Here is a 26203-nt window from a genome sequence, read left to right on the forward strand (position 1 = left end):
CGGGGAGCACGAGGTCGGCGCTACAACAATAGCCTCACTCAGAGACGTACAGTGTTTATGTTGCTGCGCTCATTTCCTTTTTTGCCCTTAATGAAGGAGTCTGGCGCCGTTTGTTACAAATGACACGACAATGTACGGCCGCCGCGATTCATTGATTGTTGAACAAATATTCATTTAAACAACTGTTCTGAGTGTTTTTTTTAAATGTTTAAAGTTCTTCAGCTTCTTATTTTCTGGTTTGTGGACAAAGTCGGACATTTGAGAACATCATCATCATCTCAAGGTTCGGGAAACCTTGTGGAACAAATGTATTCGATGAATCCAGAAAATAATCAACGGATTCATCGCTGAAATCAAAGCAGTCATTAGCCGTAGCCTCAGTGTGACGCCGTAGACGCCACAATGAGCGTCTCTGTGTTTCTCACCCGGAGTTACCTGCGTTGGCATCACAAGACCACTGACCGCTCACATGCCGCGCCTCGGGCCAGCGTCGACCCTCTCCCCAACCTTCTCCCTGTTTGTTTTCAGAGCGCTCCACTTCATCTCCTGCTTTTTAGCCCCAAACCAGCAGCAGCAGCAGCAGCAGCAGCAGCAGCAGCAGCAGCAGCGCACATGTTCCCAAGATGTGGGCCGCCTTCCTGCCTCGGAAAAACTTCAGAAACTCAGTCACGCTCCGAGCAGGAGTGATTTCAAGGGTTGCTCCTTTGTTGTGTGTGTGTGTGTGTGTGTGTTGGTGGGGATGGGAGTCTGTCATGCAGATTCCCAGTGCTACGTGTCTTTGATCTTACACCTAAGTCCTTCTCACCCTGCAGATATTGCACAGCAAATCATATTTCTGGTCTTCTTACAGTATTTATTTAAGCGTCACGTTGAGAGTTTAATTTTCCGATTATGAAAATACACGTTAAACTAAGAAAGAACACTGAACCGACCAATACGCCTGCGTGCGCCGCGAACGCAAACGTGTAAAACCCGACCGGTATAATCTGGAACAAAAGGATTCTATGAAGTCCAGAGAAGAGACGAGCTGGACCAAACCAAACTAAAATACGTCTGCAACACAACGCGTTTAATAAGAAAATCATGAGAACTGAATCATTTTAGCTTTGTAGACAAAACAAGACACTGGAGAACATCATCATGACAAGCTTTGGCAAACACTGATCAACATTTTTCAACATTTTCCTGGCATTTCATGGAGCAAACAAGTACTCCAATGAATCGAGGAAAATAATCAACAATCACATTTTATCTTGTTCGCCGGCTTATGCTTTTAACCTTGTCAGGTTTGATAAGCTCTCGTTCACTTTCCTTCCTCTGTTTGACTGGCGTGTAAAGAAACCGGTGGGCTGGAGCTGGTGTTAGCCTTGTGTACACTCTCACTGCAGTTGCCTGGCAATAAACTGGCCTTTAATGACAGGATGTGTGTGTGTGTGTGTGTGCGTGTGTGCGCGCGTGTGCGTGTGCTCTGACACGGGTTATTATTTGACCAGTTTTATGACGCTCTGAAATCGACCACATTAAAGGGCCTTTGTCTCGCAGCTGGGCCGCAGGAGTCTCGTCCCTGACATCACTTCACACTTCCAGGGAGCAAAGTTCACGCTGCGTTTATCCACAAAAGAAACGGGGGACAGATAATGGTGATGTACCTCTGTGTGTGTGTGTGTGTGTGTGAGAGTCGCCGCTCTCGTCCTCCCACACACACACACACACACAGACCATGCGCTGACTTACAGTACAAGCATCGTGTCATACGCCATGACATCACCTCAGCTTTGCCTCTACTCCCACTGCACCAGTAACACAACTATTTTCTTAAAGCCCTGTAATGAGTTTGATATGTGCAGTGGACTGCGTGGTCCAGCCGTGACAGTCGACTGCAGGCACTTTTTCTTCTCTTTAGCTGATTCAGGCAGGGCTTTTATTCACTTTATCACTTTCTTTTTTTCTCTTTTGAAGATTTCCTTCACTGGAGTCCCAGTTTCTCCTTCCAGTTGTTGGCGGATTATCAGTTGAGCCGGCAGTTCATTTAGTTTGGTCTTTAAAACGTGATAAACAGTGATAAATCCCGCTCACTAGAGAAAAACAAAAGGACCTTCTTGGCTGGAGAGGGAGCGCGTATCTCACAGCAGATGACACAATCAATGAGCTAAGCACTTATCATCAGTTAATTGAGTAATTAAGTAGTTATGTGCGTTGTTATTTGCTGCAGGTGGCGGGTCGTTTGTTTCCAGTTCTTGTGTTATTCATTTGTTGGAACCTGGTTGTTTTTGTGCTCCTGTTGCGTTTCACTGAGAAACTCTGGTGTGGAGAGGTGTGGTTTGGGTCGTGCTGGCCGTTGCAGGGTAAGAGGAGTGGGAGTGTGTTCCACACCGGCCCTCAGATCAGCTGACAGACGGGGGGTTATGTTGACCTTTGTGCTCAGTGATGGTCAGTCGTTTACTTTAGCACAGTTGAAATGTTTGGCCGGTACAGTTTGGTTAGATAACAGACGTGGTCCTGTGTATCTAATAAGCAGCGTCATGTCTGTGGGCCGTGCAGCCGAGCAGGTTCTTTTGTAATGACGTGAACTCGCCGTTGTCGCTTTGGGCCGCAGGATTCTGAGGCGTTCCCGGGCTACATGGGATTCATAATCTCTCCAGCAGCAGGTTCTCAGTCTGTGCTGGGGTGCCCTCCTCCCTGTGGGACATGCCAAGACCTTTGTGAAAGGTCGTCCAGGAGGTTTCCTGACAAGACCCAAAACAAGTGCTACTACTCCAAGCTCGTCCTGGACGTCTGAGCCCCTCAAACATTCTCTCATGCTAAGCCGAGCCACTTAGCGAAGGAAACTCATTTTGGCTGCCTCTAACTGCAATCCAATTTTTCCGGTTATGAACCAAAGCTCATGGTGCTTTGTGGTTCAGGTCCCTCTTTTTTTCCCCCTGAAAACATCTTGCTCGAGTAGAACTTTCGGGAACTTGATTACGCGGAGGAGAATCAACTTCTGTTTTAGGCCCATTAGCTAAAAAGCACTTCAGCTGTGAAACTGAGGTAAAATGCTGTGTATTTTTAAATATAGAAATGCAGTAGAATGTATGTAGCCTCATCCTCTCTCCTGAGATCTCTCAGAATCTCAGCGGAGGAAGGTGGAGCCTGAGAGTAAAATCTCTGTAAAGAGTTAAAAAGCCTCAGCGATTACTGTAGAAAATCAGACATGGGTTCCTTCAGTCGCAGCAGCTGGAAATCAGTGGGGGAAAATTCCGGATTTGGCTTAAGATTGAGCCTGAAATGACCGTCTGTGTGCGGCTCTATGGTTAAGTACCTGGCAGAGAGAGAGCTTGAGATTTTGATCTGGCTGACTAATGTCAAACAGTCTCGCCCATCTGTATAAACTAGTTGTACCATACAGTGGAATGCAGTGTTTGAAACTTTCAGGGCTTTCAGAGCTAAACGGCTTTGTAGTGCCTGCCATGTTTAGTCACAGCATCAGTTGCTTGAATTGCATTATGTAAATTTGACCATCGCAGGTCTATTTCCTGCGTGTCGTTGAGCTGCGCAGCGTTTGACGGCTTGTTTGGACGGTTAGTGTGTTTGTGTCTCACCCCTCGTCCGGAACTCTAATGACTTATAGGCTTCAGGGATCGGCTCGGCAAATTCCTCCAGAAATGGCATGATTGTAGGGTCATTTTCTGGAAAGCATTATCCACGCCTGGCAACTGGTGACCTTCCACTCCCACACCCCCACCACCACCACCCCCACAGGAGAAAGTGTGTGTGTGTGGGGGGGGAGAACCGGTGTTATCACGGTAACCTCTTACAGTAGGTGTTAAAGCACTGTGAAACTTATCTCATCTGATCAGGAAGAAAATCAATCTGGCCGAAATAAGATGGGGGAGAAGGAGTTATGTAAACATAATAGGTGACGGAGAAAGGGAGGCACATGCACGTCTGCGCACACACAAACAAAGGACTCGTTTTGTTTGTTGCCGTGGCCTTTAGCACCAGTATGGCAGGTTTGCCTCTCAAACGTGACTTTCATCTATGTGCACAGCGACTTTCCTCCACCTGTAAATGCTACAGCGGTGCTCAGACGGCGACGTTCACAGATAAAAAGTCAAACTCTTGAGTCACATTTGTGCCAAAAGAAAAAGAGAGAGAGGAATCTGTATGACTGTGGACGCAGCCCGTGGAAAACCTGTTAGAGTTTTCACTCGACTTCACTATAACGAGGTAATTGCTGTCATTCTGCTGAGGGTGGGGGGGTGGGGGGATGGGAACACGGCAATTTAGCGATCAAGGCCACAATGGGAGGTTCCTGGGTAAGTGATCATAACATAGACACACATGCACACCTCCACGTCAGGCCTGTGCCTGGAGGGCAGGCGCATGCTCTGCTATTATCTTGTCACACACACAAAAGTAGGTAGAAATAACCGAGGAGGGAGACTGTCATTATCTGCAATCAAGCGCAGGAGACAAGAAAGGGAAATCGGCAGAGTGAGACACAGATTGAGATTGATAGGCATAAGAAGTATTAGAAAAAAACAAACTACAGTGTTCCTGATAACAAATGTCACAAGTCACTGACCAAACGCTCGTCTTAATCATCTTCATTGAAGCCCCAATATGCAAATGAGCTCTGCCGTCACAGTTAAGGAACAAAACAAATGTGACTGAGAACTATCCAGCCGGTTATACTTCTTTGCTGCTGGAGTACAAAATACATTGTCGCCTCCTTCGTCTCTTCATTTCAACATGGGACCCAAAGCAGCGTGTTTCCTCTTGGTATCCCCCTAACCCTTTGCAATGTTGGGATGTTAGGGTCTTATTCTTCTGGAACAAGAGGTCACGTAACTTCATATGAACGTAAGAAAGAAAAGAAAGAAGATATTTATCAACTCGGGGGAAACTGAGGTTTCAAAATTACTCCCGCTATTCTAGTAATACAAATGACGTGTTCCTTTAATGTATGCATGAAGTTACTTCACTATGGAGCTCATGCCAGACCAGGACTTACCCCGGTCTCTTCAATCTCCTTGACTGAAGCCCTTTTATCCAAAAGAACAAGCTTTCAGTGGATTTAGCTGGATGACCGGGAACTACTTTTTGCAATCGTGCTGCTACCACTGCCACTTAAATATATCCAGTACTGCATAAGGCTTGTATCTACTAGTGGAAGGGGAAATTGTGAACTCTTTTAATTCACATGGAACCAGTGTTTTGGGAGCACTAAAATGCTATTTTAGTGAAGGCATATTTGAACTACTGTCCACTGCCCTCGCGGTCTCTGCGGGGACCACTGACTGCAGCACAAGAGGGACGAGGAATGTGTTGCATCAGGTAAAAAGTGTCCCCCAGTCTCTGGGAACAAGCGGCCATCTCTCGGCAGGCCTGTGAAACATTCCTGGGCCGTCTCTCACGTCTGGACAGAGGGGCAGAGGGGCGGGCGGCGGCGGGCGGCTCGGAGCTGTGGGCTCCCTTTGTCTCGCGCAGCCAAACCCCACCACACAAACACAAACACCGCTCTCACTGCAGCCTCCTCTCTGCCAACTGGCAGGAGCTGTGTGTGTGTGTGTGTGTGTGTGTGTGCGTGTGTGCGTGTGTGTGTGTGTGTGTGTGTGTGTGTGTGTGTGACAGAGATAGTGCTCGTTTATGTGTGAGCTGAATTTGATTCACAAAGCGTGGGAAGTGCAAATCTGAAACTTTCTGTCACTAAAAACTTAATTTTATACTTAATTTAATATTTTATGAATCATTTCAGACGTTATTGTTTTATTAAAAATACATGTGTGCCAAATGTTTTCAGTTTGAATGATTTCATTTGTTATATGGAGCGAATAAACCAGAAAATGTTCACGTTAGCAAGTAGCTGGAAATGCTGAAAACTTGCTTTATAAAGGAGTTGACATAGATGAAGTGTTGTTTTGTGCATCTCTTGCTTTTATAAACCCGTTATTGTGGACCAGAAGAAGGGAAAATATCGGCAGTAAATACCAGATTTCTTGCAGACGTGTGATCGGTGCACACATGTGGCTTTGACAGCGGTAACGCTATATCACTGGGAAAAAAATCACTGTAATAAGCCTTCGGTACAAGTCAAGTGCCGGCTATCAAACACGCTGTTAGCCCTAAAGTGCAAATTGACTGCTGGAGATGAACGGCCTGTGGGTTATGTTTGGAAAGTGAGCCAGGAGAGAGACACACTCTGTATCAATAGTATCGACCGGGCCTCTCCTTGAAGATGTACTGCAGTGTTTTCAGGAATACTGTACTTAATGTGGACAGACGAGGCTGTTTGTCAGGGGGTAATTGCTGCCATCGATCACACCCATCAGAGCTACTGAATAACGCCTGTAATGATAATACTAGAATAATACCAGTTTGGATAAATGTCCATGTTTTGTCTGTTCATTAGTCCCAGCTGTCTGACACTGTGTTTTTAATTTTCTTTCTTAGAAATCTGGGCTACAACAAGCTGACCGCCATCAGTGTTGAAGCCTTGGCCAACCTGCCCAACCTGAAAGAACTGTAAGTAATCATTCACACCAACACATCTGTTTTCCCACGTAGACAAAACTTAGATTCTACAATTAGGAAAAGCGACAAATGTTCTTACTACTGTACGTTTTCTGTAAACACGGCAGTGTTTCAAGGTTAGCGTTGGGGCTGTTGTATAGATAAGATAAATATAAGCGTCAAAGATAACATTTTAGGACTCCCAAAACACAAGTTCTGTGTGGATGAAAAAGCCAAAACGATGCAAAAGTTTTGCAGATTCTCCTGATATTGGCTCTAAAATGTATCATCAGATCCCCCTGATATAATACTGATGGAACCAAAACTCTTTGACTTGTTTTCACGACAGACGAGACTAAATGACCTCTGCAGTTTTAGCACAGGGAGAAAAACATACATGTTATGTCGGCATCAGTTATTGCCCCAAAGCACGATCGATATATCGATATATCGCCAAAAGTCCAACATCGTGCATCGCTTCTGAATTTCAGTTCGACTCATTTAAAACGAGGGGCAAATTCAACGGTTCCTAGTCCCTAAAAACAGTTAACACAAAACAAAAAGTGTCACAAATAAAGTCTTTACTGTATAATATTAAGTATATACATGTAGTATGTGTATTAATTCGTCTCTTCCTCGATGCGAATGCTTAAAACATGAAATACCACAGTTGTGACTGTCGGTGACTGCCGTCCACAGTCGCCGCTCGACTTCCTAACAGCACTTTTGTGTGCGTTTCCTTGAACTCGGTCCAATTGAGAATAAAGTGGTGGTTTTCTATATTAAGCCTCCGCTTCCATCACCCGATACTGTGGCCAACGCTGGCCTTGTGAATATTTTATGCAGTGAGGAGAGGGGCCGGGGCTCTGTGTCACTCAGCACCAGCACATCACACACACACACACACACACAAGCTAACCGACCGGTGACACACACCCTGGTGACATCGTTGGCAGGCCCCCGGGCCCCCGGACCCCCCGGGCCAGTCATGCACTCCTCGACATCTGTTTTTACTCCCATGCTATTTTGGGTGTTTTTAAAAGGATGACTTGCCACTTGCTCTGCGGCAGACGTGACAAGTCGCGTTTGAAATCCTTTGATTTACACGAGGTTTGATCGAGTGGAGCCTCGTGTGATTGGAGGAAGGCGGAGCTTGGCCACAAACACTGCTGCAGCGACTGGAGGTCGACTGATACCGGGGTTATTTTTCTTCTTCTGATCTTTGGAAATCTGTAGATTATTTATGACCAAGTTTGCTTTTTCCAATATGTAATGAAATGTAAAATCTTAATTGTACATACAAATGTTTAATTTAATGACACTGAGCTAAACTTAAGGTCAGATTCTCCAATCTACATGTTGTGTATTCTTATATTTAGAGCTGCAACTGTCGATTATTTTCATGATTCATCGAGTAATCGTTTGGTCCATAAAATGTCGGAAAACGTTAAAAAAAATGTCAATGAGTGTTTGTCAAACCTGGAAATGACGTTCTCGATTTTTTTGTTTTTGTCCACAAACCAAAATGATCGAGTTTGTAATGATTTCTTTGTGATACGGAGCAAAGACACCAGCGAAATATTCACATTTAAGAAGCTGAAACAATCAGACATATTCTAACCGACTAGCAAAACAGTTGACGATTAATTTAGTAATCAATTTATCACCGAGTAATTGTTTCAGCTCTGTTATATTTGAAAGTAAAAAATGATCTATAAACACACGGAAACGCTATTTCAGGAATACATAAAAAAAACGAAACAGGGAAGGTGCATGTAGTATGCGTATAAAGTTAGCAGATTTGGGCCTATGACACTGGTCGTACTAACAAAAACGCGAGGGTGGCATTGTGAGATCTTCTGGTGTTGCAGGGCTGAACAAACGCTGATGCGACACAAAAGTTTTTCTTCTTGATTCTTGTAAACATTTGTCATAAATCCTCGTGTGTGCGCGCTCCACTTAAAACAGGTCATAAAAAACCCTTTGTATTGACTTTACAGCAGCATTTTATCACGTTTCTGACAGCAAATATCTGTAAACACATAAATATCCTGACCAATTAATCGCTATTCTTTAAACAATAGTGACAATTTAACTTGAAATGAATAGTGTAATCACGATCGGTGTTTCCCCCAAACCTAAAAAATGATGATGTTCTCCTCAAACCAAAATGATTCGGTGTTAATAATGAACATTTCGTCACATGAAGGCAAAAAACCCCAGAAAATATTCACAATTGAGAAGCTGAAAAATCACGTGTTTTTAATTAGTTAGAAAAACACTAAAATCGATAGAAAATAGTAATTTAGTCATGGCAAAATAACCTGAATTCAACTTTTAGTTTGCCGTGTTTACTCGCTGACCTCCAAACAACCCGTCATTCTTGTGCATTTCTTTGTGTTTTCCCTCAGGACTCAGTTTCATTTTCTCTAACCTCCTTCTCTCCTGTGTGCTGGTCTCTCTCTCAGGCGACTGGACCACAATGAGCTGACCTCCATACCTGATTTAGGACCGGCTGCTTCCAAGATTGTGTGGCTCTACCTGTGAGTATCGGCCCCGCGTATACTGCTTAACATAGTTCTGGAATTATCCGGCACTCGCTCGCCATATTCTTAGGCCTCGGTGGCCTCTTTGAAATGCTCTTGAAATAGTCTCTTGACATGTGTTGACAATGCACACGGCCGCACATCTCAGCACTAATACAGTGTTCATGTGAAGTTCACAGTGGATGTGACCGGTATGACGCAGATACCGGCTCCAAAACCCCCCGACTCCACTTGAGCTTTCCTGGAGTAAGTGTAGAGGTCTGTCATGGCGGATTAGTGTGTGGTTTGGTAACTGACTAGTCATATTAGCCGGGCCTCGTGGCCTCGTCTACACTGAGCACGTCTGGCTGCTCACAATGTCAGCTTGTATATAGTTCCAGCCTGGTGGCGCTCCGTTGTGAAAGCGGCCTGCGCTGGCATCTCACTGCGGGGATTTTCTGCCCCATTTGGGAGAAGGGAATGTGTGCGCTTGAGGGAAAAAAACTACACGTAAGCATTGAGGCACATGGTGGTGCAGTGGGTAGCATGGGTGCCAGGGCTGGGAATCTTTAGGTACCGCACTATTTGATTTGAGTACGATCCTTAAACGATTCCAAAGCGATTATAAAATTGCATTCACATGGAGTTACCACATGTGGTTCCTTGCCTGTCTCGGGTAAAAACCTGTCTAAAAGATTAATTTGTGTAAGAAAAACCCTGTAACCCTGTACCCGGACCCGCTGCTGATTGGTTCGATGGCGTGGCGTAGCCTAACCTCGCTGATTGGCTGAGACTTTCCAAACTCACAGGGTCACATAGCCCAGGTGCCATTTGGGAAGTTAGCATTTATAGTCACATGCTCGATAAAGGGTTAACAAACAGTATCATTAAATACCCAATTGTCTTTACTTCTATTGGCATTTATTAATTCAAAATTGAACAGCATTTTTCACTGGAAACTTGTCGTGACATGTTGTTGTTGTTGTTGTTGTTATGTTGCTGAAGTATTTTAGTTTGGTTTTTGGGTGTGGCTTTTGTCCAGATCACTTCTTCCCGGTACTACTTTTTTAAATCCACATTGTGTCTGTTGTGTTTTTACACTTTAGCGATAGCTCTCGCTTGGCCGTGTTTGTCTAAAGCTCACGAGGTGACGCACACATTTAACCAGTTTATTGGTCAAGGAGCATTGAACACAGCGTTCCCACGGGTCCTTGAAAGTTTGTAAATTTGAAAAGGCCCTTGAAAGTTTTTGAAAGTCACCCTACATAGACTTACATAAAAGTTGAGTTGATATTTAGATAAATGTCTCCCTTGTTTGTTACGAAGACACCTACTTTTTGTGCGATGAACATAGACTAACCCTACACAGGACAAACATGGAGTCATAGTTACTAGTGGTGTTGTGGACACTTGTCCACCGTCTTTCTCCGTCGCTGACGTGAGATTCCGTGCAGCTCAACGAGCGATTAAAGTTAAGCAAGAGAGCAAATGATGACGTGGTGCCCGGGAAATGAAAATGTCAAGATCTCAAAAGACAAAAGACCACAAAGACTGACTTTGACCAAGATCCCAAAAAAGGACAATCACTTGTCCAGATGTAGAGCGTGCTGCAAAAGTGGAGCCAAAAAATGTGTCAGCACATTTGGTCCTTGAATTTGAGGGAATTGGTCCCGGAAAGCCCTTGAAAAGTCCTTGAATTAATTGTCAACCAAGGCTGTGAACACAATGATGCATAAGTTGGGTTGATTCAGTGTTAAAATGCTGTTTTTCTCAATTTACTTTGAGTCAGAGAGAAAAACAGATGATTTCCTCCACCTCGAGTACCTTTTAACAACAAAAGGCTTTGGCCAAAAAAAGAACGAGATGAAAATCAAACGGATGTTGCTGATGTGAAGTTTTGATAAAATTCCTCTGGCACACACACACACACACAGTGTCACACACACACACACACACACATTTGAGACAGTGTTCCACCCCATATTTGTGGAACCGCGGTTGCATCACGACCAGAGAACATTCCTGTAATTCGCTCGACCTTTAAAAAGAAAAGTGAATTCTGTATTTTGCTCCACACCTTACGAGCATGCGAGCAGACTTCCTGGTAGTAAAAGTATGCAGCTGCTGTTTGTATCGCTGGTCATCATCATATCATTTTCAGTGCGTTGTGGGAGTCTCTCTCTTGTGTGTGTGTGTGTGTGTGTGTCATCTGCCTGCTTCTCAGAATTCATCATGATGCACTAATGTGGTCAGTGTTGTTCCTTCACAGATAGCAGGAGAGGAAATCTGAGGTTTTGAGTCATCACCTGTGACAGCTGTCTTTAAAAACAACTTCCAAATGTTTGGAATTATTATTATTACTCAATGTTGTGTCATTTTTATTTAATCAGCACAAACTCCCCGTCACTGTTCCGTTGATACACAACAGATTGACGCTAACCTTTACTTGAACGCACCGTGCCAAGTCGCAGCCCCTCCGAATGATCGGGGTGTCTTTTTTTGGCCTGACTGGAAGCCTGTTGCTAAGGGGAAAGGCCTTCGGGCCCGATAGGAGTGGAGGCTTGGAGGGGAGGGGTCGGGCGTCGGATCTCTGCAAAGCCATGCAGCTGAAGCGAAGGCCTGCCGAAGCACCCGCACCAGCAGCTGCAGCTGTCAGTCACATGGCTTACAGTAAAATGGGTGACACCGTGCAGGGGAGGAAGGGGTGAGTAAATAAGGGCGGTGGGGGTGGAAGAGACATGAGGAGATGTGCAATACGTCCAATCAGGGTGACATCACTGCGCGAAAGAGGAATGGTTAAGGAGAAGTTAGCTGGGGGAGTAAGTGAAGGAAAAAGGGAAGCAAGTGTTGAAACTCAGGTTAGAGTTATTCCAGTGAAATGAGTATGAGTTTATCATCATATCAGCATTTTGTCCACATGGGAACATCGTTGTCGTCGTTTGGACATTGTTGGGTCTGTTCGCTTTATGTTAACTTTTATTTTTGTATCCTTAAGAGTCGTGGACGCAGACAGTTCTTGAAACGATGTCGTAAATTGTGGAAAACCTTTTCAAGTAGAGAGTTTACCTTTGGTTCCGTGTCCGTGTTGATAAGGTCTAAGTCAATGCAGTGGTTTTTGTCTGCGTGGACAGTCACCAGGCATTAAAGGAATACTTTTGCATTTAGCTTTGTTAGCATAACTGTTAGCAAAGATGGCGGACACTGTTCACATTCTGAGAACGAGGTCCCGCCCCCCTACGAGTGGGTCAAAAAAGTGCAGAATTGACGTTGCAGTTGCCAAAAGAATGAAGATATTTCTTCACTCAGTGGAAACTGAGGTTGGGAAGCACAATTTTTCAGAAATACTACCCGTATTCTAGTAACACAAAGCTAAATGCTAGTATTATTTAACCGACTCCATTATCCAAAGCCAAAGATTATTAAAGTAACATACACAGTGTGTGACAAAACGGCATGATGAGGACATTTCTGCAGGGCCTCTGGTATTCACTGATGCCATAAAATGTGTCTTTATTTCATAAAAAATGACAGTCGAGATGCAAAAATGGCCAATTATGAGTCATCACAATAGGAAAAATCTGCCAAAACAATCACAAGTTTATAAATGGTGCTCACAAAGACGTTTAAAACCTCACTCACTCATAGTGTCTGTGTGTCTTTCCTTGGTAGAGGCAGCATGACAGAATGTAGGGCAGTGTTTCTGTGCCATTACTTGAAGAGTCTGGAATGTCACCTGACAACAAGTTTGTGCGAGACGGTGGTTTACGCACACACACACACACACACACACACGAACACAGAGCTGGATAAACACAAAGAGTCTGTCTGCAGCCCCTCGTCCCACAGTGAGTGAAACTTGGTTCACACATTCATTAGGTGGGGACGCTCAAAAAAGTCTATGACGACTTCCCCATGAATCCTACAGGAAGGCCGCCATCTTGGATTGAACGCCAACTCGGAGGCGATTTTGGCCATTTCGCACCAATGGCATTTGAACAAACTCGTCCTAGTTTACACTCTACCAAAGTGTACGCCAAACAAAACTGTGAACAAGGTTTGCAGGAATCTATCTAAACCTCATCCACATTATAGTCTTCTGTTTTATTCTTAACAGGAAAGGAAACGCTGTAAATGCACTTCTTAGGACAGGCGCTTAAAAGAAATGAAGAAACAACTCAATCAACGTGTAGCAAGGAGACTTAAGCGCACACTGTCTGCAGTATTAAAAAGTGTGAAAGTCTTATCCTTTAAACACATGCCTGTATGCGGCGCTGTGACGCTGATACAGAGACATCGAGCAAAAATAGAAGGTGGATGTGTAGCATCTATTGATGTTCGAACTGGCAACCCTCCGGTTACGAGCCAAGTTCCCCTCCCGTTAGGCCACGAGCTGCACGGGATAAACGTCGGCTTAAACGAGTCCTTTGGCGAAGTCTGCTGACATCCCACACTCCCAGAATGCCACAGCAGGATGGCAAAAAAAAGAAGAAGCAACAAAAAGAGTTTCAAACGCACACACAGTGTCGGCAGAGCAGCACAATTTTTCCCATTGTGTTCATCCAGCCGACATCAAAGGGCCTCTTTAACACAGCTCTGGGATAGAAATCATATGGCCCACTGGATCGTCTGATTTCGAAATAATTCTCCTTTTGTCCCCGCGCCGCCGGCTTCAAACAGGAAGGGGCGGGGCCAAACAGTCACCCCCCCCCCCGAAGATGGCACGGGAAGGGAGTGTAGAGTACTTTATATATACATCAAAAACAAGTGTCAAAAGGAGCCGCCGCGATAATCTGACGCTCAATGACGAGCGTAATGAGATTTGGAATAAAGTGGAATCAAGAGCGAGCGAGAGGGCGAGCGAGAGGGCGAGCGAGGCCCGCGGACTTCAAAGAGAGCGAGCGAGGTGCAAACTCGTCTTCTTTATCAGCGATGACACTGTCCGTATGATAATCAGATTTTTATAAACGCTGCTATTGTGTGTGTGTGTGTGTGTGTGGACTTCAAACACACCGACAGCAGAGGCTTTATCTGTCTGTGACACACAGCTGGGCTCAGACTGTGGGCGGGAGACACAGAGAGAGAGGGAGAGAGGGAGGGAGAAAAGAGAGGGGAATTTAGTTTGAGCGGGGGATGAAGAAGAAGAACGGGGGTGAGAGAAAGAGTGAGAGAGGTCAACCTCTCCCATCAGTTTGAGAATGATCTGTTTTTCCCAGCAAAGGTCACCAGCTGTTGACCCCGCCTCACCCCTTCACCCTCCCTTCTCTTTTTCTCCTCCCTCCCTTCTTTTCGCTCTTGCTCACTGTTGCCACTGTCTGTTGCTGTGGCCCTTGTGTGCATTTGGTGATTGTGTGTGTGTGTGTGTGTGTGTGTGTGTGTGTGTGTGTGTGTGTGTGTGTGTTGGTTCATCCTTTCTGCCACTGTTTATTCAGGTGGGCCACTGTGGTGTGTGACCCCTCCTCCTCCTCCTCCTCCTCCTCTCTCACACCAATAAATGACTGTCTATATATGTGTGTGTGTGTGTGTGTGTGTGTGTGTGTGTGTGTCCATCTGCTGGAAGGAGGGACTGACCTTGTTTTGACAGGTTTGTCCGTAGGGACACACACACACACACACACACACACACACACACACACACACACACACTAGGTTTGTCAAAAAAATGCTTATTTGCAGGTGTATTGATACGTACAGTGGCGTCTTCTTTCACACGATAAGTGACTGTGATTGTGATACTTTATTTAACAAATCCCAGCTTGAAGCTCAGAAATCTTGACCAGAAACCAAAATCACAGAAAATAAACATTGACGGGTAAATACTAGTGTATTTTGTTTTAGCACCAGGTTAAACAACTCAAACACTGTGGGTCATTGATGTTGACAGGTGACATTGAGGGACATTTTTTATACCTCGCACGTGTGAGTTGTAAAGTGTGCGGACGCTTTAAAAAAAATCCGTCTGTGTCACGTCCAGAGCTCCGTACAGTTCTTGTTTGGTGATTGATGGTATTGGGTCATTTTCTGGTTATTGGCTGTTCGAGTGAGAAATATGTGACGACCCTCACAAATATATACACAACATTAAGCTTTCACGAAGCAAACAAATTATTATTTAATTAATCCTCAACTACTTTGATAGTTGAATGGTTGCTTTGTGTGCTTTCTGATTTTTCAGCTTCTTAAATGTGAATATTTTCTGGCTTCTTTGTTCCATAGGGCAAATAACTTATTAAAACTCTACTCTCTAAAGACCCTACTTTTCAGGTTTGGTCAACATTTTCAGATGTTTCATGGACCTAACATTGAGAAAAGAAGTTAGTTGCAGCCCTAGACACAACAATGCGTTGTCAGTTTAAGACTGAAAACATTTCCCAGGTGTTTTCAAAGTAAAACAGAGCCAGCCGTGTTTTCTAAACTTCAGTTTTCAGAGCTGGACAAAAATCTTCTGAATCTTCTTGACTCTTTACCCTTAAAATGCTAATAAGCTTTCCCTGAAGTTGTTTTGGGGGAAGGTTCGTGTGGATGCAGACATTGACACTGAGACACATTCGTCCTGAGGGTTTACTCAGGAAGAGAAGCTGATATACCAAATCTAATGTCCATAATCTGATGAGATTCCCGTCCTCCGTAAGAACGCTGGCATGTTTTTAATCCTATTTCCCAGAAAGGGCTTTATGAATTAGTGTCTGTTAACATCCACACACCCTGGTAACATATGTTTACTTTTCTATCTGCTATTTTAATGTCTCTCCTGTCTCACCTGTCTCACCTGTCTCACCTGTCTCACCTGTCTTTAAGTTTGCAGTAGAGCTGCGTTTGGGTGTCTCTTCTGCCCCGTGGCCTTAAATGTCCTCGCATTATTTTCTCTTTGGCTGTCAGCGTTTCCCAGAATCCTCTCAGTGTCTGCGATTATGTTTGTTTGTAAAGTTTAGATCTTTCTCCTCCTCTCGTCTCCTCTCCGCTTCTGTCCTCTCCTCTTCTGTCCTCTCCTCTCGTCTCCTCTCCTCTTCTGTCCTCTCGGTTGTGCGACGCAAAGGTCGCCGTGCCCTCTGGAATGACACGTGACGACAGACGATCTTGAGTCAGTGGAAGAACGAACAAACGTCTGTTGAGATTCACAGGAATGATTTTCCCCTTGCTGATGTTTCCTTGGTCCTCGCTGCGTGTGATGATTTCCTCTTAAAGAAGAGTGATATGAGTCTTTATTTAAAGGTGGCTCTTCATTCATCTATTAGTGGTTTGGTCTGTAAAATGTTTCCCGAACCTCCGAATATTGATGGCACATCCCTCAAGCTGATGCTGACGATATTAAAAAAGGGTTAGATAGTGATTTAGTATTTCATTAATAATGAAATAGTAATTCATTCTTTTCCTGGAAACCAGCCCAGGTGTTCCTGCTTCTTTATCCTCTGTTGATTAAGCTTGATTAAGTCCTTGAGCCTCGACTTCATTCCATAACACTCTAAAATGCTCCTGTAAGTGGCTCTGGTCGATCACAGAGGCTCCGACCGTGTAATACATTTCAGGACTAAGCTCTTTGGAGAAGCACAGGTGTCCTTGGAATTGTTTAAAGAAGCCCCGCTTCTCTTGTTTGGAAGCTCTTAAAGCACACATTCTGTGTCGGGTGAAGACCACTTCACTGTTGTGTGTACCTTTCTCTCGCTGTGCCTGAGTGGGCTTTGGGGGAGGAGGGGGGGAGACAAAGACGGAAGCTTTTCTCTGGAAACACAAACACCTAATGCCTACTTTTGTGTGCGTTTTTCTTATTTGTTTTCCAGACATCACAATAAGATCAGAAGTATTGATGGCAGGCGGACTAGGGAGCTGGTGTCTGTGGAGACACTGGATCTGAGCAATAATGACATCACCGAGCTGCGGGGCCACAGCTTTCCTCCCGCTGGACTCCAGATCCGAGATCTGTAAGTATTTTTGCCGCTAAAACTACGATTAAACTCAGGTTTCTGCACTTCACGTGGGTTTTAATCGACCTCGTTCTGACTGGCGCTGGTGGGAACTCAAGCGTTTTTTGCCATTTTTGATTATTTCCTTATCGGCAAATCACACATTTTAGTTTTCAGAAAGTTATATGAATTAAAAAAAGATTCAGTTTTATCTGTGTATGTGTGGAAATAAGGCTGCAGCCATTGATATTAGCTGATAAAACCTGGGGCTTGTTATGATGTCACAATATAATGTGCTTCAGGTTCCTGAACAACAACAAGATCAACGTACTGGAACTGGGAGCTCTGGACCACCTGGGCTCGACGCTTCAGGTCCTGAGACTGAGCCGAAACCGCATCAGCCAGATCCCCGTGAAAGCCTTCCAGCTCCCGAGACTCACCCAGCTGTGAGTACCTACTGTTTTTGTTTTGTTATGTGAAGAAACGTGGAAATGTCTTTGTGGACGATTGCGTTTAGGCTGAAAACGAATGGGTTTCCCTCAGGTGTCGCTTCTTTTACAGAACTGGAAAGAACTAAGAGTTTAAATTAAGCGAGGAGGAGGAGGAGGAGTTTGCAGGGTGTGTGTTTCTGTGTGAGTGTGTTCAACATGTTGGATGATATCAGTGTGTGTGCTATACCTCCAGGGGTGGATATGGTCTGACTGGGCAAACACCCGAGGTGCATTATTAGTGATTTATTGCCGTCTTCCATATCCCCAAAGTGGTTTGTTCTGTCTCCACACTGTGCTCCATTATCTTTGTCAAACTTCCCTGCAGCGTAACACTGAGGTCTAACACATTTGTAGATCAACGCCTCCATTCTGCCTCCGAGTGAAGGGACTCTAATGGGAGTCCCGTGTGTGTGGTTTCCCCCAGGTGCCTTTTGTTGGCCAGGTGGCCCCAGTGACACTGTATCTATCTGCACATGCTAGCGGTTGATGCACATCGCACAAAAGGAACCTGCGTGGATGTTTATCTTTGCCAACCCGGGGGCTTTTGTGGCCTACACTCACACACACATACCTCAAGTACAGATTAGGCGTGGGACAATGGCTGAATGTTCTCTTTCCACCGTCGTGACCCAAATAAATGGAAGAACTTAGCAATTCATGGTCGGCTCTCGTCAGTGAGCTTTATGAAACCGTACAGATGCAGAATAAACGGATGACTTCATGTTTAATATGTGTCTGTGGAAGCGGTTCTTGTCTGTCTGCTCTTCTGCAGTAGGACCTGCACACACTGGTGCCCGTCGTTAAGTCACCTGCCAAGTTTGAAGCCTGTCGAGCAGTTTGGCACTCGCGCCACGAAAAGACAAGACTTTCCTTGCATTTATAGATGAACAAAGTGATGTTTTAATGTAACAAAAACATGGGATTAATATTAGTGAATATTGCATACGTTAGCAAGAATGTTACAGAACGTCGTAATATTCCAAAAAAAACATTGCATTACCAAAAAAGTTGACAGGAAACATGCCAACACCCCCTTGTGGCACTTGAAATAAAACACTAGGACTGTATGTTGGCGTGTCAGACACATTTCCAACCTACTCATGTGCAATAATAGCCATTTTCTTCATTTACGCCACACTATTTGAACCCTGATTTAAGGTACTCTTTACCACAGTGTTGGATGATACCACTCATACTGTTTCATCCAGAGTACAGAGTCGCTGAAATCTCAGGCTTTTTATGATACTTTGTATCAACATCAGTGCAATACTGGTGAAAATCGTTGGATTGGATATCGGGAAAATAAAAGTATGAAAACCAAAACGATGCAAAAACTCTAAATATGATATAACTACAAAGCACAGACTGTAAAACACAAATCCCCCTGATATGCAGCCACATCGTCACTTCTTTTCTTTGCGAGTGTGTGTGTGCGTGTGTGCGTGTGTGTGTGTGTGTGCGCGTGAACAGAGGCTGCAGGTGAACACAGCTGGCTCACTGCCACAGGTGGAAAGGACACAGCAGTGGAATGCACGTTTAATCGGAGGGTTTGTGGAAGGCAGTGTGCTGCAGCTGAAGCGTGCACGCTACACGACTCTCTGCCTGTGACTGTGGTGTGATGGATGGTCATGTACAGTAGAGCAAAAGCATTCCACAAGAAAAGAGAAGAAAAGGAGTTGGAGGGAGTGTGCAGGGTTTGTTCACATGCTTAAGTTGTCTCGTGTGTTTGTCTGTTTACCTTTCAGTGAGCTCAACAGGAACAGGATTCGCCAAGTGGAGGGTCTGACCTTCCAGGGTCTGTCCAGCCTGGAGGTGCTCAAGCTGCAGAGGAACAGCATCAGCAAACTGACCGACGGGGCCTTCTGGGACCTGGCGAAGATGAAAGTCCTGTATGTCATTTAAAACAACAACATAAGCCCTCATGTGTTGTGTAGAGCACGTTTGCCTCCATGTTTGCTGAACCTAAGCCGCTCAGAAATGATACGTGTGATGAATTTCTCACAGTTTAACATCAGCCTGATTTATTGAGTTTGGTTCCAGCGCGTCGCTCGCAGCAAACACACTTAACTCACTTAACAGACTAATCGTGTTCGGAAACAAGGGACTCTTTTGTGCGTTTTACTGGAAGTCGCTCACAATCTCGACCATCACAATTTGCTCTCGAGCCATCGAGCAATTTTTTACACATTACTCCCATTACACGCAAAATAACGCAGTAATTGTCGCAAATTGCGCTGCAACCTTTCAAACGCTGCTGCAGAGAAACGTGACTTCTGGTATTCTGTTGCCTGTGTGGGGTTAGTCTCGACTAAGTTCAGGATTTAGTCCTTCAGGCCGTCCTTCCTCGTGTAACACGATAGTCATTACACGGGGCAAACATCGATATCTTAATTTACAGTTTACTCTGCAGTAAACAGTCCCTGTTAGTTTCACTCGCCGTGCGTCGTAACTTCACGTCTCCTCGCGGTGGCGCTGCTCAAATGACTGAGGGGAAAGTTTACAGCGGGACGATGGCGGCGAAAGTTACGTTAAGAGACGCTTCATCCACGTTCAATACAGAGATTTCATGTCCTTTGTTCTCTTTGAACTTTTCACGTTAATGTTTTTGTTTTCTACAGATATTGCGATGGATCGCTGTGTGATTGTCTCGTGATGTATTGGTTACCACACAATCGCTGTATCGTGATATTATTGGTATCGTGTATCGTATCGTGAGCGACCCTGTAGCAAAATATGTCAATGAAATACAAGCTTGAAGACATTAAGGCGGAGCTCCGTTCAGCTCCAAGCGGCGCTCAATTGACGGAGTTAGCAAGTCCGTTACGTCAGGAACGGCACTGGGAATAATCATCAGTGTCACCGTACTCGTCTAAAGCGTGGATTCTGTCTCTCGGAACACTTTTGCAGATGACAGGTTCCCTCGTGACTCTCTGAAGGAGCCATTATTCTGTTTTTGTGTCATTCTGCTGACAGCTAGTTAGGTTATGCTAGACATAAACACCAACAGTCTCTACGTAACTGCTAGTAAAAGTACCAACACCTGCCTTTCTCCCTTGTGTCCCGCAGTCACCTGGACTACAACAGTCTGACGGAGGTGAACAGCGGCTCGCTGTACGGCCTGAGCTCGCTGCAGCAGCTCTTCCTCAGTAACAACTCCATCGCCCGCATCAATCCTGACGGATGGAAGTTCTGTCAGAAGCTGAGGGAACTGTGAGTACCAGCATCGTCGCCCACCTTTGTTTTCACACGAGAAACCCTCACGGCCGTGTGTGCCTGAAACTGGAACGAGGATTTGTTCTGTTGTGAAGTAAAGAAAACACATTTTTAATGCAGGGTCAACAACTTCAAAGACAGAAAACAGAAGAATCCAAAATAAAACAATAAAACAGAGACTTTCTTTCAATAAATAAACGACATAATATGCTGTAAACAGTCTCTTACATTAAATGTGTGATGTCTCTAAACTCTTGCAGCCTGAGAACCCAACGCTTCCTCTCACCCCCAACCCCTCAGCCCTCACCCATATCAACCGCCTCACCTTCCCCAGGGTTACATGACATTGTGTTTTTAACACTCAATACTGCGCGCTATTCTCAGGATAAGCCTGTTTATCCCATAATTAGAGCTGGGCTCAGCAGCACTCAAACCCTCGACAAGAGTTTTTGTAGTCAGTTTTGAAGCGCGGGGGCGGGGGGGCGGTTTGGCGTGTAATCCTCTTCCAGTTGTGTTGTGGCAATTACACCGAGGGATCGCCTTCGCCCGTCCTGTTGTCGGGTAAATGAGGAGTTATTATCTGAGAGTCTTTCCTGCTGTGTTGACACGGCGGCCGTATCGCTTCCGTAAAGTGCTGAGCTCAGCTGAGGCGTTGCTAACTGCCACCGGAGAGCGCGCGGCACCTGTGATTGTGTAACCGTCAGAAGACGTCCATGTCAGTGCCACTTCCTGTGCGCGGGGCATCGACAATGACAGATTGCCGTCAGCGGCGTCCACCGAATCATCATCGTCGTCGTCGTCGTCGTCTCTGTCGTCGTGGTCCTGGCTCCACACCAGTGGTTATATGACTTTATTATGTGGAGTTCTGATAAACCCTGTGGTTGATACAAGAGAGAGTGACTGCTGGTTTATGAGACGCCTGTTATTACATTTCCAATGAGAATCTCTGCACACATGAGCGGTCAAGCAGAGCCAAGGTCTGACCGCAGAGACACAACAAACAAACAAGCTGAAGGTTTATGTTCCTATGCGTATATACAATATATAAAATTGAGTTTTAATCAAATTATTTCTTAATGGTCTTAGGTGTTGCAAGTATAGCTCAAATGTGCTGGATTGTCACGTTTTATTGTCTCTAAAAAGTGGTTCCTTTATATAGAAGGATACTTTCTATCATGGAGTAATTCACTTTGATACGATTCCATGATATATTCAATCAATTTCCAAATAATAGTAAATGAGTTGCTTCAACTAACTTGTTATTGTCATTATCCATTAATCTGTCGAATAAATGATCAATGCATTAGTTGTTGAGTGCATAAAATGCCAGAAAGTGTTGATTTCTGTTTTTAAAACCTCACTTTTAATGATTTCTTTGTCCTGTGGAGCAAAAAAACCCAGGAAATGGAAGAATTAGTGATGAAAATAGTTGATACTGTCATGTAGTGGACCTAATAACGATGATGCACTGCAGGCTCACAGTGGAAAAACATGGATAATCTCAGAAGGAGCCACCTGTTGTGTTTAATCTGGCACAATTCCACAGAACATAAAGCATTACCGTTGCTTTTCAGATCCCTAATGTTCACGTGATGGATTTCATTCTTTTGTATCCGATTAGAATTTAGAGCTGGATGTGAACATAAGTGTTATTTGGAGGGTGACATTATCTTCCCCTGGGGTTTACCACATGCTCATGTCGCCCTATAAACGCTGGACGCTGGATATAAAGTTCAGACCTTGAATTTCTTTTTTTTTCATCCCCGTCAAAACGGTCTTTGCTCCTCAGTCGAGCTCAGATTTCTGTGGCAAATAGACACGGAATCAGCCGTGAAATGAAATTAGAATGATGTCGCCACATGTTTTATGCAGACCTGTCAACTCTTTCCAGACCACACACACACACACACACACACACACACACACACACACACACACACACACACACTCTGTCTCTGCGTCCCCCTGCGTCTCATGGTCTCTTCCGTTTCCTGCTCTCTGCAGAAATCTGTCGTACAACAACCTGACTCGTCTGGACGAAGCCAGCCTGGCCGTGCTGGGCGACCTCCACACCCTGCGTCTGGGCCACAACTCCATCAGCCACATCACAGAAGGAGCCTTCAGAGGCCTCAAGGCCGTGCGCGTCCTGTAAGTACCCCGACAAACCGACTCATTATGGTTTTGCACCTGTGGATGATGTGCCACTCGGGAGCTGTGAAAGCTGAGATGTTAAATTGGTTTTGCTGGTGTGACATTTGATATTTAGGCTTGAGTTGACTCAAGTGAGCCGGGGTTGTTTACTTTCAAAGCCAGGTTTTTTTTTATCTCATTTGCCTTTATGGCTATCGGATATGAATCTCATAAGCTGACAGATCACTTCATATCCAGATCACGAAGCGTGATTAACGTCTCATTCCTAACTTTTTCCTGTCCTAACAGGCACTTTGTTTGTGTAGTCTTGTGCTCTCTCGTCCTTTTTGATCGGTCGGTTTATTGTCAGAAACTTGATACGGCAGCACCTAGGCCAAGCAGAAAGGGAATTTGTAACATGAGGGTTGCTGGTTTGAGTCTCCTCTAGGTCAAAGGCCGAGCCTAATCCTTATTGCTCATTGTTACATGGACACTAACTCACTGACTGCTGGTTCCAAGCCCGAATAAATGGACACGAGTGTAAATGACACACACACACACAGAGTGTAAATGACACACACACACACACACACACAGAGTGTAAATGACACACACACACACAGAGTGTAAATGACACACACACACACACACACACACACACACACACACACACACACACAGAGTGTAAATGACACATGCACACACACAAAGAGTAAATGACACACACACACACACACACACACAGAGTGTAAATGACACATGCACACACACAAAGAGTGTAAATGACACACACACACACAGAGTGTGTAAATGACACAGCACACACAAAAGAGTGTAAATGACACACACACACACACACACACACACACACAGAGTGTAAATGACACCTGCACGCACACACACACACAAACAAGTGTAAATGACACACACACACACACACACACACACAAATGACACACACACACACACACACACACAGAGTGTAAATGACACCGCACACACACACACAAACAAGTGTAAATGACACACACACACACACACACACACACAGAGTGTAAATAACACACACACACACACACACACAGAGTGTAAATGACACACACACACACACACAGAGTGTAAATGACACACACACACACACACACACACACACACAGAGTGTAAATGACACACACACACACACACAGAGTGTAAATGACACACGCACACACACAAACAAGTAGAACATTGAGACTTTAGACATTTCCCTGGTCTTAAGTCTTTTTAACTGATCTTCTTGATTTCTGTGTCTCTTCCTGCGACGTCACTCTGACCAATCAGTGGCCGGCAGTCTGGCGATGTCACACATAGTTCCTACTCAGCACACTTGGACCCTCGTTAGAGCAGGTACTAAAACAAGTACCTGGTGCTATGCTAGTGGAGCGCAGCTTAACTGTGCTGAGGCGAGTAGAGCCGGTAGAAACACGCCATAAAACTTCGATATCGACTATCAGTTGCCTCCTCGCTAATGTCAGATCTAACAAAGGTGTCGTCACCTCCCACTTCCAAGAAGTGTGACCAACGGACATAGATTAAAATGCCTCTGTACGCTAACTGGATAACTGGACAGACCTACAGCCAATCAGAGCAGTGATCTGGAATGATGTAGAATGATCTAGAATGATGTAGAATGATGTAGAATGATGTAGAATGATGTAGAATGATGTAGAATGATCTAGAATGATGTAGAATGAGGTATGCGGAGTGAAAACATGTCAACAAACATGCTTGTTGTTGTAGTTTCTAACTTGCCCGGGGGAGCAAGTCACTTTAAATGGAAGCAACAGCCCAATCAAAACACAGCTGCTCTTCTGTTGTGGTCGCCATGTTGGATGTTTACAAAGTCACTAGTTTGTTGTCATCGCGCGAAGCCCCGCCTCTTGCAGTTGGCCAAAACGGCGTCCTTGCCAGACGAGGCGTCCGTAAAGCACAGACATCATTTGATAATAATGGTTTTCATCCATGCGACAGAAGCAGCTCCTCTTGTCACGTTGTCCTCCCTCGTCCACGTTCATCCATGTCAAAGAAGAAGAAGAAGAAGAAGCAGCTCAGTGTTTTTCATGGTCACATGTTTATCATAACTGAGCAGGCCTGTTTGTGTTCATGTCACTTCTGCTCTTTTATCTGCGCTCAGTGCTCATGCATCACTGTAGCCTCAGACTCTGTAGCAACTTATTTTCCACGTTTTTTCCTCTCTTTCCTTCCTTCCTTCTTTCTTTCTTTCTTTGTCTGGTTTTGTTTGAGGTTTTCTGTTGTGACTTGGCCGCTGGTTCCCAACAAACTTGGCTGTAAAAGTGTTCTGTGTCGATCGGCTCCTTTGGGAGATCCTGCTTTTAGAAGTCATGAATAAAGAGGAGAAGAAGTTTTTGTTTTGTTTTGTTTTGTTTTTCTGCTCTGATTCACCTTTTGCACAATCAGCCCCAGAGAAAGGGAGGGGGAGGGGGAGGAGGAGGAGGAGGAGGGAGAAAGGCAGGGGATAAATCCAGGAGAAAACATGGGGGTCTTGGTTCCTGACCAAGGTCCTTTTGGCTGTACCTCTTCCTTGTGAGAGAGCCAGCGAGCAGAGCAGTGCCAGTGCTTGCTAGAGAATCTCAAAGCGAGGTGACAAGCCAAGGCACATAAGACTCTCTCTCTCTCTGTGTCTGTGTCTGTGTCTGTGTCTGTGTTGGCACTTGTTGCTTGATAACTAGCTACAGAGAGATGCCGAGTGTTGGACAAGAGGCTGAACCATATCTCTGCTCTTTCCTCACATTTTCTGCCTTGTCTTAAGTTGCTCTCTTTGTTTATTTTGGCCTCCCTCCCTCCCTCCCTCCCTCCCGCCCAGTGGCACACTTAGTGCTTATATCTCTCCTCTGATATCCTAAGCATCTTCTGTCATCTCCTGGTCCACAGTGCGTTCGCTGTTTCTCTGAGGCAGGCCTAATGTAATCAGTGTTGGGAGGACAGGCAGGAGCTGGGCCCTGAAAAGGATCCGGGGAAGCTTTAATTGTTTCTGCTGCTGCCGGTCGCGCTGGCATGAGGCTGGAGCCTGCGCCGGGTGTGAAAGCTCCAAACAAGCCGTCCTGCCCTCTTAATTCGGCCGTGGCGTTGAAGGTGGGAGCGGGGGAGTTCCCGGCTCATCGGGGGCCCGGTCTCCCGCGCTCCACGGCCCCCACCACTGGCTTTGCTTTAACAAGGCAACAGCCATTCACATGCAGCCAGCCAGAAAGAGAAGGAAATTGGCAGCCACAGTCCAGTCGGATGAAGACACCAGCCAATAGAGACTGAATAGAAGCAAAGGGGGTGTTAGAGATGGGAAGCAAAGGGAGGAGGTGGAGCGGAGGCTGCTATTGTGGAGGTGGTCAAAGGTGTGGCTGACCATTAACCTCAAAGGCCTTTCTCAGATTTGAAAGTCTTTAATGGTTGAAAAGGA

At 45.1% G+C, this 26203-nt stretch overlaps 1 protein-coding gene across 2 annotated transcripts in view; it reads left to right on the top strand.

Moving 5' to 3' along the window:
- The window catches only part of lrig1 (leucine-rich repeats and immunoglobulin-like domains 1), a 47418-nt gene that overhangs the window by 8379 nt on the left and 12836 nt on the right, over positions 1 to 26203 (top strand). For both annotated transcript variants that reach the window (XM_044023375.1, XM_044023376.1), the window contains exons 2-8: positions 6436 to 6507; positions 8964 to 9038; positions 16796 to 16936; positions 17221 to 17364; positions 19155 to 19298; positions 20476 to 20619; positions 22627 to 22770. In XM_044023375.1, the coding sequence (XP_043879310.1) occupies positions 6436 to 6507; positions 8964 to 9038; positions 16796 to 16936; positions 17221 to 17364; positions 19155 to 19298; positions 20476 to 20619; positions 22627 to 22770 (864 nt within the window). The remainder of the gene's footprint in view (positions 1 to 6435; positions 6508 to 8963; positions 9039 to 16795; positions 16937 to 17220; positions 17365 to 19154; positions 19299 to 20475; positions 20620 to 22626; positions 22771 to 26203) is intronic.

Source organism: Solea senegalensis, linkage group LG4, assembly GCF_019176455.1.
Source record: "Solea senegalensis isolate Sse05_10M linkage group LG4, IFAPA_SoseM_1, whole genome shotgun sequence".
Taxonomy (NCBI): domain Eukaryota; kingdom Metazoa; phylum Chordata; class Actinopteri; order Pleuronectiformes; family Soleidae; genus Solea; species Solea senegalensis.